General features: G+C 47.1%; 4 protein-coding genes across 4 annotated transcripts; 2 read left to right on the top strand and 2 right to left on the bottom strand.

Moving 5' to 3' along the window:
- Positions 1–1,192: 1,192 nt before the first annotated feature.
- LOC135816955 (cytochrome P450 4F4-like) lies at positions 1,193–3,464 on the top strand. The gene has a single exon (XM_065330062.1). It carries the CDS (start codon positions 1,392–1,394, stop codon positions 2,985–2,987), a length of 1,596 nt encoding a protein of 531 aa, XP_065186134.1. The 5' UTR covers positions 1,193–1,391; the 3' UTR covers positions 2,988–3,464.
- A 196-nt stretch (positions 3,465–3,660) lies between these two features.
- Positions 3,661–6,376, bottom strand: LOC135816963 (cytochrome P450 4F2-like). Its single transcript, XM_065330070.1, has one exon. The coding sequence runs from the start codon at positions 6,259–6,261 to the stop codon at positions 4,684–4,686; it is 1,578 nt and encodes a 525-aa protein (XP_065186142.1). The 5' UTR covers positions 6,262–6,376; the 3' UTR covers positions 3,661–4,683.
- Positions 6,377–9,765: 3,389 nt separating this feature from the next.
- LOC135816945 (cytochrome P450 4F12-like) lies at positions 9,766–12,129 on the bottom strand. Its single transcript, XM_065330053.1, has one exon. It carries the CDS (start codon positions 11,937–11,939, stop codon positions 10,383–10,385), a length of 1,557 nt encoding a protein of 518 aa, XP_065186125.1. The 5' UTR covers positions 11,940–12,129; the 3' UTR covers positions 9,766–10,382.
- A 434-nt stretch (positions 12,130–12,563) lies between these two features.
- On the top strand, positions 12,564–14,776 carry LOC135816939 (cytochrome P450 4F12-like). The gene has a single exon (XM_065330048.1). It carries the CDS (start codon positions 12,859–12,861, stop codon positions 14,398–14,400), a length of 1,542 nt encoding a protein of 513 aa, XP_065186120.1. The 5' UTR covers positions 12,564–12,858; the 3' UTR covers positions 14,401–14,776.
- Positions 14,777–15,201: the final 425 nt, after the last annotated feature.

Genomic DNA, 15,201 nt, shown 5'->3' with positions numbered 1-15,201 from the left:
CCAATACTATCCATGGAAAGTAGGTGGGCTTGCAACACTTTTATAATATACCGTAATTTCGGCAATACTGGCCTCGGCGGTCAGTACGAGTCGTAGTTTGCGAGCCCTGACATTTCGCCAATTTAAAAAGAATCCACACAAAAGCCCTGAAATGACGTGGCGCGTATATCAGACAGGCGGTAATAAAAGTCCGGCGCTAATATCCGAAAACGTGGCATCCGTTTTTTGCCCGACCCCCTCACTGGCTGTCCAGGAACGGGACGGGCAGTATCCATGCTCGCATTCAGATCGGGCGCCGAAGAACGCAGGGGCAGCGGGCTCAAGGCGCAGCCTAGCATTGTTCTAAAATGTTCAAAAATGATAGTCCTTTTGTTCTTATTCCGCGTTTATGGAGAGCATCATACAATGTCATCACGCCACGTGGAAAGCATGTAGCGTGATGACATTGTATGATGCTCTCCATAAACGCGGAATAATGAGATGACATTTGAATTTCGTTTTGTAAAAAATGAAGGTACTGACTGTACTGTACTGTAAACTAACACTAACAGCAGCCCAGCAGAAATGGTGAACAAGTGGAAGATTTAGATGGAAATTTCTGTGTGGACTTTTATGGTACATGTATGTCGTAGTGGGTGAGTCATATTGCATCTAAAATTAGCTAGGAAAGCAGTGGTGTTTCGAATAATGGCCATCCTGTAGCTACATACCGGTGATCAATTTGTGTAGCTTGGCATGGCACTTGGCAGGACAAACTGTTGCATAGCGCCTGACAACAAACTGTCATCAGTACTGTGCTAGTACTAGTGATCAACTAACTACTGTAAAAGCCATTATTCTAACGAGGCGCATATAATTATAACGATTTCCCCAAATTTGACTGGTTTACGTGTACCAAAGGTAACGATTCTGTCTCATTCTCAACGCTCAATAGGACAGTATAATTATGTATCGATTTCTGTTATAACGATTTCTATTTTAACGACAGATTGCTCCTCGTTAACTCGTTACTAGACTAGAGTTAGCACTTCGTTATAATAATTATTATGGCTTTTAATGTCATGCATGTACTTACAAAATACAAGGCTGATGATTGCGTAAGCATGAAACTCAGACTCAGAGTAGCGGCAAACTAACCGTGCCCTCATTCATTGTTCTGTGTACTACATGTATGTTGTGTGAACATGCACTGAGTCTTTCAGCACACAGGGTGCATCCTCCGGTAACGAACCTGACACAAAAATAGTGAGTCGCAGTTACAAACTGGCGAGCGAGAACGACAGCGCACGATAGTTACTTGTAGTAACTGCCAACATTGGCCGGTGTTCCACTGCAGCCTGCAGTCTGGACTTCAGACATTTTCAGTCCGTGCCGCTGCGAATGCCTCCATCATGGGTGGCATGGAGCTGCCTGCTGGATTAGCATGGTCACTGGTTCACATTATCCCGCTGTCACTGATCTACTTCGCGCTGAGAACGCTGCCCACGCTGCTGCAGTGGCTGATACTGCAATATAGGGCGAGAGTGGTGCCAGAGCCAGAGCCCAGCCACTGGCTACTGGGTCACTCGAAGCAGATTGGAGATAGAAAGAATCTACGGAAGATACGGCAGAAGTGGATAGAAACAAATCCGCGACTTTACCGCACCAAAATCACGTTCCTGTTCCAATCTGTGAACTTAATACATGCTGAGACTGTGGTGGGTGTACTTCGCTCGTCTGCTCCGAAGCATAACTATTTCTACGGCTTTCTGAAGCCCTGGCTTGGAGAAGGCCTATTGGTAAGCAATGGGCAGAAGTGGGCCAGAGATCGGCGACTGCTCACTCACTGCTTCCACTTTGACATACTGCGAGACTACGTAGAGGTGTATACGGATGCGTGCGGTATCATGCTGCAGAAATGGTCTGAGTCATGTGCGAGAGGAGAGAGTGTTGACGTGACTGCTTCATGTACATTGCTAACACTGGATGTGATGCTGCGTTGCGCCATGGGCTTTGAGTCCGACTGTCAGATCCAAGGGAATGCGGATACGAAGGCCGCTCAGTATACTGCTTCCGTGAAGGAGATGACCGTTCTGCTGGAGCGCCGTTTTTTAAACTTGCTATATCACAACGACTTCATCTATGGCTTCACTTCGGATGGACGGGCTGCAAGCAAGCATTTGGCGGTTATACACGGAATGAGCCAGATGCTGATTGCGGAAAGGCGTGCTGCAATCAATGAAGACATGCCCACCAGCAGCGATACAGACGGTCACAAACACCACAAGTACCGCGACTTTCTGGACGTTCTTGTCACGGTGAAGGATGAGGATGATAAAGGCCTGACGGATGAAGAAATCCGCGAGCAAGTGGACACGTTTCTGTTCCGTGGACACGACACAACAGCAAGTGCCCTCCAGTGGACAATCTACTACCTATCTCTTCACGAGGACATCCAGGAGAAATGTCGCCAAGAGGTGCAGAGCGTCCTGCAGAAGAGTGGTCACAGCACGGAGACAATGAATCACGCCGATTTGACCGAGATGATCTACTTGACGCAAGTCTTGAAGGAGAGTATGCGACTTAGCTCTCCTGTTCCGTTCATCTCGCGGGAGTTAACTGAAGACATGTCTGTCGATGGCTATACTCTTCCACACGGTATTAGACTTACAGTTCCGTTCTTTGACGTGCATTGCAACCCTCAGCTGTGGCCTGAGCCACAGAAGTTCGACCCTGATCGTTTCTCGCTTGAGCAAAGCAAGGAGCGAAGTCCGTTTGCGTTCGTGCCCTTCTCGGCCGGTCCCCGCAACTGCATTGGGCAAAGCATGGCGATGGACGAAATGAAAGCAACGTTGGCTGCGGTGATTGCAAGGTTTCGCATCACACCAGACGCGGACCAGCCCGCGCCGATTTGGCGCTCTCAGCTAGTTGCTCGGGCAGAACCCAACATCAAAGTCTGCCTGCGGGATATTAATGCTGACGCGAGGGAGGATCGCATGCCAGAGTAGACGCGGCTCTAGACATGTCTTGTAGCATCCACACGATCGCTACTGTCGCGCATTTGACCACGTATGATTGTTTGTATATGAGCCCTTGTACACCTATTAGAGAACTTTAAAGGGGAACTGTCACCAACATTTATTCAGGTCTTACTACCGGCTCTGTATCCGTATGTCACTTCCCCGCCGGACATGCTGGTCATGGCGTTGTGACCATGGTTACCTTGCTTGAAGTACTAACTACTATTAGGGCTGGTGTTGTCTTGAGCTGCTTGAATCGTGCACATCACTCCCGTTTCTGACCAAGACGTGCCTTTCTGCCATCCTGTTGAATTTTCAGTTGATACTGCATTGGAGAATTCATTACAGATACCACCCAGAGCATTTCCTTTATTAAATATATCAAATTATTACTCCCTCAATTATGAATTATGCCGGGTTACGATTTATTTGTGAAAAGACTTACAGCTGCCTGCTAATGATCCACATCGAGGAATCCTTCTTCACGCTATACTAAGTTGTCCGGATAACGTGTGTCTTAAGCCTTTCCTGGCCACAGACCATGTTTCCTTCACCACTGTATTGCATGTAGTTCTTGGCGGATAATGCGGAAAGTTGGCAGATTCTGCTTGAAGAGCATTGAAATTGGCGGAACCATACAACGCTTATGAAGAGCAATGTCTCAAATTCTTCTCCTCTTCTTCATCAACATACCGAACATACATGAAACATACCAGAAAAAGTATCAACGTCTGCCGGTTTTCTGTTTCTGTTTTCTGTTCTCCATCTCCGAACAGCCAGCTGTTTCGACCTTGTAGGCTAATTTAAATACATACCGGTACTTGTCAATATACCCCAGGCATGGCACTCTGATAAAAATAGTAACAATGGTGGACTTTGAAGTGGCTCAGACAGTTGTTCAACATAGGGAAGTGCATGTATAAATCAATGTGATTTGAAATAGAAGTTGATGAATGGGTGTTTTGTCATTATAGAACATAATCCTATTGACAGAAAACTATAATTATGTACATCTTCAAATAATGATCGTAGTGATCCATACCATTGCTTACTATATGAACCACTTACCGGTATATTCAAAATTGACAGAAGACAATCTATCCTAATACTCCATGTGATGACGGATATCATTAATTGCTCGCTGCATGAACTTCTTCAAAATAATTTGACAAAACATAGACACTGTTTCAGAGTTTTTCGCCACAGAGGGCCGGTCAAATGGCTAAGAAAAGAAAACTATTTAATACTACACTTTGGGGAAAGTAACGAAAAAGGTAAATTTGGAAACCAATAAATGAATCGCATATAATTTTCCCAGCACTAAAATGCGGGGAAAACAAGTCCATGAAAATAATATAACCTGGATCAAAACAGAGCTGGCATGGTCCACTACAAAAATGGAGGTCATGATTACTAACTACAGTGCTGATCCATGAAATCCAGCCAGGTCAGCCGGGTCAGCCAGGTCACGTAAGTAAGCGCCAGCCATTGTACAGCCCTAGACCTGCGAACACTGGGCTTCGAAACGGTGCACGGCGCAAACTTGAGTGCCGCGACTGGATTTCATTGAGCAGGACTGTAGTACCCACGGCCAGGCTGCTGATTGCTGAGGCTGCGGAAGCAGTTGAACGCACGCCACAAACACAGAACAAACCGCTACACCCGGCTGTGCTGGTCGTTTCTCTTACGCATCAATCTCTTCAAGGTGTACCTTTATGCCAAAATGGGCTCTTGAAACCAACTGGGGCCTCCAGATCGGTGTCCTTGCGGCTGGATCTGGACGAATGCGAAATCGATTCACTGTGCATGCCAGCGTCGTCTTCATCTCGTCCATGGCCATTGTCTGACCGATGCAGTTACGTGGGCCAGCCGAAAACGGAACGTAGGCGAACGGGTGTCGTTTTGATATCTCCTCCGGGCAAAATCGATCTGGGTCGAATGTATCCGCATCGGACCATTGCTGTGGGTTTCTGTGCACATCCAGTATAGGCACTTGTACCTGCAGGCCTTCCGGCAATGTATACCCATCTACCTTTGTGTCCTGTGTCAACTGTCGCGAAATGAAAGGAACCGGGGCGCTGAGACGGAGCGCTTCCTTCAAGACTTGCGTCAAGTAGATCATCTCGGTCAAATCGGCGTGATTCATTGTCTCCGTGCTGTGGCCACTCTTCTGCAGGACGCTCTGCACCTCTTGGCGACATTTCTCCTGGATGTCCTCGTGAAGAGATAGGTAGTAGATTGTCCACTGGAGGGCACTTGCTGTTGTGTCGTGTCCACGGAACAGAAACGTGTCCACTTGCTCGCGGATTTCTTCATCCGTCAGGCCTTTCCCATCCTCATCCTTCACAGTGACAAGAACGTCCAGAAAGTCGCGGTACTTGTGGTGTTTGTGACCGTCTGTATCGCTGCTGGTGGGCATGTCTTCATTGATTGCAGCACGCCTTTCCGCAATCAGCATTTGGCTCATGTCGTGTAAGATTGATAAATGCCTACTTGTAGCACGGCCATCCGAAGTCAGCCAGTATATGAAGTCGTTGTGGTGGAATAGGTTCAGAAATCGCCGCTCGATAAGAACAGTCAGCGCCTTTACGGAAGCAACATACTGCGCGGATCTCCTGTCCGCCTTCTCCTCGATCTGACAGTCGGACTCAAAGCCCATTGCGCACCGCAGAATCACATCCAGTGTTAGCATGGTACACGAAGCAGTCACGTCCACGCTCTCTCCTCTTGCACACGATTCGGACCATTTCTGCAGCATGATGCCGCACGCATCCGTATACACCTCTATGTAGTCTCGCAGTATGTCAAAGTGGAAGCAGTGAGTTAGCAGTCGCCGATCTCTGGCCCACTTCTGCCCATTGCTCAGCAGGAGGCCATCATCCAACCACGGCTTTAGAAACGAGTACAAATACTCGAACTTTGGTTCAGATGACCGTAGCAACACGGACGCTGTTTCAGCATTCGTTAGAGACGTGGTTGGGAAAAGAAACGACAAGCTGGTGTACTGCAGACGAGGACATAGTGTAAGCCAGGCTTTGCGCCGCTGTCGGACGGATAGCCTGTTGGTAAAGTTCTCTATATGGCCCCAAAACCAGTGTCCAGGCACGGGTTGAGGAACACCAGCTGCTTGAAGACGCTTTCGGATTGTAGCTGATCGTCGCCACAAAGGCAAAAACTTGGCAGCAAAGAACAGGAGAAGCAGCGGTACACCGTGCGCAAGGTACCACGCTATGCGGACTACTGTCGCCAGCGCGTCCATCATTGCTGGCTCACGGCTCAGCCAGCACTGTAGTGTAGTTTAGCGTGCTGGACTGAACATACACGAGGGAAGACATGAAGATGATGAAACCACTACTACAATTGTAGCAAATAAATCAAGAAAAAAGCACAGTATAATAATTATTATTATTGTAGACTCTACGTACGTGTAGATGTGACGTGTACTGACAGTCTGTAGCTTAGTCACTATTTTACATGCACACTGAAGTGTGCATGATTGTACATATGTCACAACCATGTAGACCTACCATACCTCCAAAGGCAAAGCCCTCGTCTACAAAGCTAAAAGTAAAACTCCAAAACGACGAACGAAGCCAAGCATGCTTCGAGTGGTTCTTCTTGAACATTTTTCGAAAATCAATGCAAAACTGACGCGTGCGTAGATCTACGCGTCGCGGCGTGCGCGGATCACCATCGCAACCCTTTTTTCATTATTATTATTATTATGCTCTATTCGCGTTAGCATCAGTGAGCTTATAAAGCTCACATATAGCCTTCGCTTAAGCCGCAAGAAGGAGCAAGTGAGCGCGAGGAAGCGCAATGCACACAGAGCGTCAAAACAAAACAAAAAACAAAAAGAGACAAGCTGCAAGAAGGAGCAAGTGAATGCGAGGAAGCACAGTGCACATCAAGCATCACAATCACAAAAAAGACAAGATGGAAACGCAAAGTTATGTCCATTGTTGCATTAGCGGCTACATACAACCTTCACCAGGTCCTGCCACTGAGGGCGATCCTGGGCGAGCTGCTGCAGCCTGTTGCAGTCATCTCCGTTATCTATTTAAATAAAGGTATAAATTATGTCCATTGTTTCATTAGCAGCTACATACAGCCTTCACCAGTTCCCGCCACTGTCGACGGTCTTGGGCAAGCTGCTGCAGCATGTTCAAGTCATCGCCAGTCTCTAGGGCGGTATTATTTTTCAGCTTTTTGAGATCATTATTGAGCGTTCGCGGGAGCGTTGTTCTTGGGCGTCCCCTAAAGCTGGGGCCGTTACCCCCTAAGAAGTAAGCTCCCATGGCACGTCTGGCTGGGGCTGCCTCTTCCAAACGCAGCACATGACCAAACAGCCTCCATCTAGCATCTCTGATGATTTGGCTCACGGGGCGAGATTCTGTGCGTTTATACAGGGAAGTGTTCTTTATTATGAGCGGGTATTTAATGCCTATCACTGTTCGCAGCTGCTGCCTGTGGAACGAGTCCAATTTCCGCTCCTTTTTTCAAGGGTCCATAATTTTTTCTTCTTCTTTTTCTTTAGTAGTGAGGTTTTGCATTCCGAATTTCGGTTCGGCAACCTTCGGTCATTTGTCGAACATCAAAATGTCGAATTTTCGCACCAACGTTTGTTTTGCAAGTCGAAAATGATGTGTTTTCATTTCGTGAGCCCCAGCATCAGCAACGTCCTGTCCCGTGCTCCCTTTCTTGCTGATTCCAACGAACTTTGATCGCCCAAAGAGTCGAGGGCCAAACCTGCCTCCTCAGTCGCCTCAGAACCAACTCCATGGCCAAGTCAAATTTTATGCGTATCGCCATAGCCTTTTCAGCCACACAGATGACGGTGTGGACACTCCAGGCGATAGAGAGTAGACAGGCAGTGGAGAGGAGCAATCAGAGGTAGCTGGCGATGCTGATGTCGCCCAAGACGCCTGCGAAGCGATGCCGAGATAAGAAACCTTTTTGAATAAATCACGCGCTAGCGCTAGCGCTCTTCTACAAGAAAATTCATCCGAAAAATATTTTCGGCAAAGTGAGCTTTTTCCGAACAAACATGCCGAATCTTCGTGTGCATTTTCGACCTCGCTCCCGCGTGCCGAATCTTTTTGCCGAATTTCGGAATGCAAAACCTCACTAGTACCGCCTCTTATAATCTTGCACGGGCAAAACTACAATGCATGAAGATAAAAACCAAGAGCTAGAAATTATTACCGATAACGAGCGAGCCGACAGAGCAAGAACCAGAATCTAGCCTCATTTACAATACACGACAACGATTGAAAAAACGTTTTTCAATCGTTTTCGAAACGTTTTTGCTGTTTACACGAAAACGATAACCTTCTCACAACAGTTATCATGGTGATGACTATGACTGTTACAGCTGACGAGCTGAGAGAAGGACGCCATGGGCAGAAGTTGGAAGAAAAAGACAAGAAGAAAACCCCCAACAGAAGACACAAAAAAGAAAAGAACAAAAGAAGAAAGAAAGATAAAATTTAATGACAAATAATTACAGACAAAGACAAGAAAATAACATTACAATCACAAAATCATTTCCAGACGTGGACCCTACAGCGGCAGCAACACGACAACGTGAACAACAACTGCGGCGGCAACACGAAGAAAGTGACATCTTCAACACAACAAAAAAATTCTACATCCTACCAACCCCTAGAGAAAAGAGGGTCCGAACCTGGGTTTTCCCAACACGGTTCAAACGGTCGCAAGACCGGGACTCTGCCAACCGGGTTATGGTTGTAGTCATGGAGCACTATGCGTCCTCGCCTTGTAAAATGCTGTCAAAATCGAAAAACATCATAATTATCGAACTTTTTTCACAAAACGAAATAATTTCGTTATGGGGTGGGACACTTGCAACTTTTGTTGTATTAACTATTATGCATGGATATGTCAAACTTTTTTTACGTTCTGAGGGGGAGGGAGGGAGGGGTTGGGTCTAAACTAAAATAATTCGTTTGGTGAAAACGTTCGATAATTACGGACGGCCCCTAAGCAAGGATTATGCTGACTGTCTGTAGCTACATGTACCTGTGTAGGTGACTAAGGTCTACATGTACCTGTGTAGGTCTACATGTACCTGTGTACGTCTGTACATGTACCTGTGTAGGTCTACATGTACCTGTGTAGGTCTACATGTACATGTACTTTAAAAAGGGCACATGTTGTGGATTTTGTATTTCGAAATTTTTTCAACACGATTATTTGTTCATACATGTATAATATCCCCAGACCCCCTCCATGTAGCGTAATGTTGGGGCGTAAGGGAGGGACGAGCGCCCAGGCTGCCAGTGCAACGGCTTCGGCATCCTATACCAACGTGCAGATACCATAGCAATCTTCACGACGAGTATGAGAGCATAGCCAGGAAACCGAGAGCCCTTGGCTTGAGGAAACCGAGAGCCCTTGGCTTGAGAGCATGATCTTCTGAAGTCACAACAAGTGCATACAGTCAATTTCACTTATAACGACACTCGGCGGGGCATCAAAAGGTGTCCTCATTTGCGAAGTGTCGTTATACCCGAAGTCTCATTATATGTATTACATGTACAGTGGGATGGGACTTTCTTCTGGGCATTGAAATTCTGTCGTTGTTCGCGAATTTTCGTTATATCCGCAGTCGTTATTAGCGAAGTTGACTGTACTTCAAAGTACTACAAAGTACGTGTATTCATGTGACTATGGCCTGTAGCCAGGAGAATATTCTTTGTGGGGGAAATATGAATGCAATCCAAAACAGCAAGGGAAGCGAAACTGCCTGAAAAGTGAAATAAATACCAACCTCACCAGGACTCGAACCTCAGTGAGACCTTGCTTGTCATGAGACTGCTGACATTGAATTTGAAGTTCTCCAATTCCAATTAAAAGTATTCCAAAAAACAATCGAATTTTTTTTTTTATCACCAAAGTTGCTACAAACCTCTTCTTCAAAACTGATCGCTAAGGAAATTTTCTTGATGTGGCTAGCATGCAGGTGCAGGGCTTGGGGGAGGGGGGTAAATATATCGTAATTCTAATTTGGTAAATAGAACGTTCTCCTAATTCGATTGTAAAGAAATCACCGTAGGAACCTTGCATAACTACCTGAACAATAAATAATGCAAAAACGAAATAATCTCTTACGAAATATTTGTCGAGAAAGGGTTGTAAAGCTGAGCAAATGAACAAATAGAAAACTTAGTTTTCTTGTAAGATGCAACGGTTCACAGCATTGCAACAAAAGAGGATTATAATATGCCACATCATAGTGTTCCGTTTAAAAATCTACAAACACATGGAATCTGCGGCAACTTTTCAGTAGCGCTAGACGACATGGCTTGGCTTGCAGCATTTAAAGTACTCCATCACTGAAATCACGGTTGATTCATGCAACTACACCTCTTCAACTAGAAGGTGAATGTTCGGAACTGGCCGTGCAATCATTGCTGGCGACCACTTTGGCGTTGGGATGAGTGGATCAACTGCCAATCGGTAGTGCATCAAGACCATTGCCAGTGAGGTCTTCAGCTCATCCATGGCCATAGACTGGCCAATGCAGTTCCTGGGTCCAGCAGAGAAAGGTACATACGAGTACGGATGGCGTCCTTGGCTCTGGTCCGGGGAGAAACGCTCCGGATCGAACTTCAATGGCTCAGGCCAGTGCTCCTCGCACATGTGCATGTCGAGAAGCGGCAGCTCGATTGTTGCACCGCATGGGATGAATGTGTTGTTGATCGTGACGTCTTCCTGCGTTTCACGTCCGATAAACGGCACAGGCGTGCTAATGCGCATGCTTTCCTTGACACACTGTGTCAGATACTTTAGCTTACCCAGGTGCTCATGAGAAATGCTGCCAGTCACACATGTACCACTGCTCACATCTTTGCCATCCAACACCACCGCCTTTACTTCAGATCGACACTTCTCTTGAAACTCAGGGTGTTGTGCCAGGTGGTATAGAGCCCATTGTAACGCACTGGCGGTGGTGTCATGTCCGCGGAACAGGAACGTGTCCACTTGTTCACGGACCTCCTCGTCTGTAAGCCCATTATCGTCCTCGTCCTTGACAGTAAGCAATACATCAAGGAAGTCACGGCATTCTGCAGCAGATTTTCCGCCGCTCTCTTGAAGAGCAGCTTTCCTTTCTTGAATGAGGTGCTGACTCATCTCCTTGGACACTTTCAACTCTTTAGCCAACTTTCTGCCTTCGCTGGTGAGCGAGAACAAGAAATCTGAATGGTGCAAGATGTTATTTTGCCGCTGAAGTATTGCATTAGCAATGTACACAACAGCCTTTGCATACCTGCTGGCTAGCGTATTGCCACTACTGGACTTGCCGTCTTCCATCTGACAGTCCGACTCAAAGCCCATGGCACACCGCAGAATCACATCCAGTGTTAGCATGGTACATGACACAGTCACGTCCACGCTCTCTCCTCTTGCACACGATTCGGACCATTTCTGCAGCATGATGCCGCACGCATCCGTATACACCTCTACGTAGTCTCGCAGTATGTCAAAGTGGAAGCAGTGAGTGAGCAGTCGCCGATCTCTGGCCCACTTCTGCCCATTGCTTACCAATAGGCCTTCTCCAAGCCAGGGCTTCAGAAAGCCGTAAAAGTATCTATCCTTGGGGAATGATGAACCGCGAAATACAACAGCAGCAGTGTCCGGGTGAACAAGGTTCACAACACTGGCGATAAGGCCAATGTTGTACTTGTAGATATAAGACAGTCTGCGCTGCCATTCTGCTCTGCGTTCCCTAACCTGCTGTCGGTCCACAAACATCGAAAGATGTCCCGATATGAGATGACCCTGCGTTGGCTCAGGAATCCGTCGCAAATAGTAGGCGAGTCGCAGCCATCTCCTTCCCTTTAGCAACAGCACGGTAACTAGCGCCAAGGTACAATATAGTAACACCACGCTGACTGCCATTACGAATACAATCATGTAGGTGCAGCTGTGCTTTAGTCTAGATCGCTGACTGTGTCACATTGCTATTCTAAATTGTAATACAGTACTAGTTATTCTGAAGTATTTTGATACGAAGGGGATCAGTGCCGCGGTTCGCTGCAAAGCGGAGCGAAGAGCTTGTGTGATGTGTCTGAGCCAGGAAATAAAAATGAAATCGCTCCCCTAGGCCCTCTGCACTGGAAGACGTGCCGTCGTAAGATCGACACGCAACTCCTCGCTAGCGCGCTCTTCAGTCGAATTCAAAATAATTTTTAATTTAATCTCAGACTGAATCTTTCCTGTCATCTTCGAACTTTTTTTCATGACTGGGCTGAGTTGAGCTCATGCATGACATGAAGCTGCGCTGCTGAGGCCCCTCGGCCTCGGCTCGAGGCTAGTATGCGCTTATAGGTGATAGGCTGTCAAGAAGGATGAGTACAGATACACGGTAGACATGGTAGATGGCCTCGAGTACTTTTTCTTCAGATTTTCTTTCCCCTTTGGGCAGGCTTTCTCCCTTTTTCAACACCATACTATCCATAGCCAGGGGGCATATACTAGTACATGGTATAGGGGGACCATACCATAATATGTACCACAGCGGCACAGGTATACCCTAGCCTAGGGTGTTGAAAAAGGGGGAAAACTGTAGTTAGTTACTTCAAAGAAAGGTTCAGATTTGAAGAGCGAGGAGTTGCGTGTGGACTGGTCCTTGCGACGGCACGTCGTCCAGTGAGCGAAACGATTCATTCTTTACTGTGGCTCAGACACAAAACTAAAATCACAAGCGCCTTCTGCGCTTTCCAGTGATCATCTTTGATAAGTACACATGTAAGTCTCAAAACTCTAACAATCTTTTAGAGATGTAAATAATTATAACACAGTGAGCAAGTACAGCTGCAGCTCAGGATTCGCAATGGCAGTCAGCGTGGTGTTGCTATATTGTACCTTGGCGCTAGTTACCGTGCTGTTGCTAAAGGGAAGGAGATGGCTGCGACTCGCCTACTATTTGCGACGGATTCCTGAGCCAACGCAGGGTCATCTCATATCGGGTCATCTTTCAATGTTTGTGGACCGACAGCAGGTTAGGGAACTCAGAACGGAATGGAGGCACAGACTGCCTTATATCTACAAGTACAACATTGGCTTTATCGCCAGTGTTGTGAACCTTGTTCACCCGGACACTGCTGCTGTTGTATTTCGCAGTTCATCATTCCCCAAGGATAGTTACTTTTACGGATTTCTGAAGCCTTGGCTTGGAGAAGGCCTATTGGTAAGCAATGGGCAGAAGTGGGCCAGAGATCGGCGACTGCTCACTCACTGCTTCCACTTTGACATACTGCGAGACTACGTAGAGGTGTATACGGATGCGTGCGGCATCATGCTGCAGAAATGGTCCGAATCGTGTGCGAGAGGAGAGAGCGTGGACGTGACTGTGTCATGTACCATGCTAACACTGGATGTGATTCTGCGGTGTGCCATGGGCTTTGAGTCGGACTGTCAGATGGAAGACGGCAAGTCCAGTGGTGGCAATACGCTAGCCAGCAGGTATGCAAAGGCTGTTGTGTACATTGCTAATGCAATACTTCAGCGGCAAAGCAACCTCTTGCACCATTCAGATTTCTTATTCTCGCTCACCAGCGAAGGCAGAAAGTTGACTCAAGAGTTGAAAGTTTCGAAGGAGATGAGTCAGCACCTCATTCAAGAAAGGAAAGCTGCTCTTCAAGAGAGCGGTGGAAAGTCTGCAGCAGAGTGTCGCGACTTCCTTGATGTGTTGCTCACAGTCGAGGACGAGGACGGTAATGGGTTGACCGACGAGGAGGTCCGTGAACAAGTGGACACGTTCCTGTTCCGCGGACATGACACCACCGCCAGTGCGTTACAATGGGCTCTATACCACCTGGCGCAACACCCTGAGTTTCAAGAGAAGTGTCGATCTGAAGTAAAGGCGGTGGTGTTGGATGGCAAAGATGTGAGCAGTGGTACATGTGTGACTGCCTGCATTTCTCATGAGCACCTGGGTAAGCTAACGTATCTGACACAGTGTCTCAAGGAAAGCATGCGCATTAGCACGCCTGTGCCGTTTATCGGACGTGAAACGCAGGAAGACGTCACGATCAACAACATGTTCATCCCATGCGGTGCGACAGCCGATCTGTCGCTTCTCGACATACACATGTGCGAGGAGCACTGGCCTGAGCCATTGAAGTTCGATCCGGAGCGTTTCTCCCCGGACCAGAGCCAAGGACGCCATCCGTACTCGTATGTGCCTTTCTCTGCTGGACCCAGGAACTGCATTGGCCAGTCTATGGCCATGGATGAGCTGAAGACCTCACTGGCAATGGTCTTGATGCACTACCGATTGGCAGTTGATCCACTCATCCCAACGCCAAAGTGGTCGCCGGTCATGATTGCACGGCCAGTTCCGAACATTCGCCTTCTTCTTGAAGAGGTTTAGCTGGGTATATCCAGCGTGATTTCAGTGATCAAATACTTTAGTTGATGCCATGTAAGACATTTTTTTGTTTATTTTTGCTGATTGTCTTTACTGAACGCCACCGTGTGGCATATTTGGAAATAGACCTCTTTTGCGGCAACGCTATGAACCCATGTATCAGAGCTATCTACCAGTATGTTACCATTCGCACAGTTATCTAACCCGTTCTTGACAAATATTCCTTTAGAGATTCTTTCCTTTTGTGATATTCTTGAGGTGGTTACGCAAGATTCTTACCGCGCTTTCCTTACTTTCGAAATAGGAGAATGTTCTATTTACGACTACAATCTATTTAGCCAAAGAGCCCTACACCTATGCACTGCCCACATGAAGGTAATATCGGGTTTCATGTACTCTTCTTTACTACATCCGCCACCCGTCGCCACCATGTGCTCTCAGCCAAACTAATGCACGACGCATAAATACACTTCCGTTGACAGCCTTCGGCTAAGTTAGGCTAAGAGCGCATGGTGGTGACGGATGGAGGATGTAATAGAGTCTGTCCCCGAGGAAAGTCGCGATTCCGCAGCCGCTTTTTTTCCGCGTTTTTTGCGATTTTTTAAAAGACCGCGTTTTCCGCGATTTTCGCGCGTTTTTTGAACTTTTTTCTTGCACTACGCGTACATACAGTGCACTGTTCGGTTGACCGTTGTGAGCCGTTGACGTCACAAACTGGTCAAGTAGAGAGTCTACGTGAAGGGCGCGCGCTCCCTAGCATACACATGGGACATGACGGGCTCCCCAGTAAAATTGCCTCATATC

This window comes from Sycon ciliatum, chromosome 1 (genome assembly GCF_964019385.1).
Source record: "Sycon ciliatum chromosome 1, ocSycCili1.1, whole genome shotgun sequence".
Lineage (NCBI taxonomy): Eukaryota > Metazoa > Porifera > Calcarea > Leucosolenida > Sycettidae > Sycon > Sycon ciliatum.
Note: the sequence above shows the minus strand (reverse complement) of the source record. Positions and strands in the feature narration are given on the sequence as shown.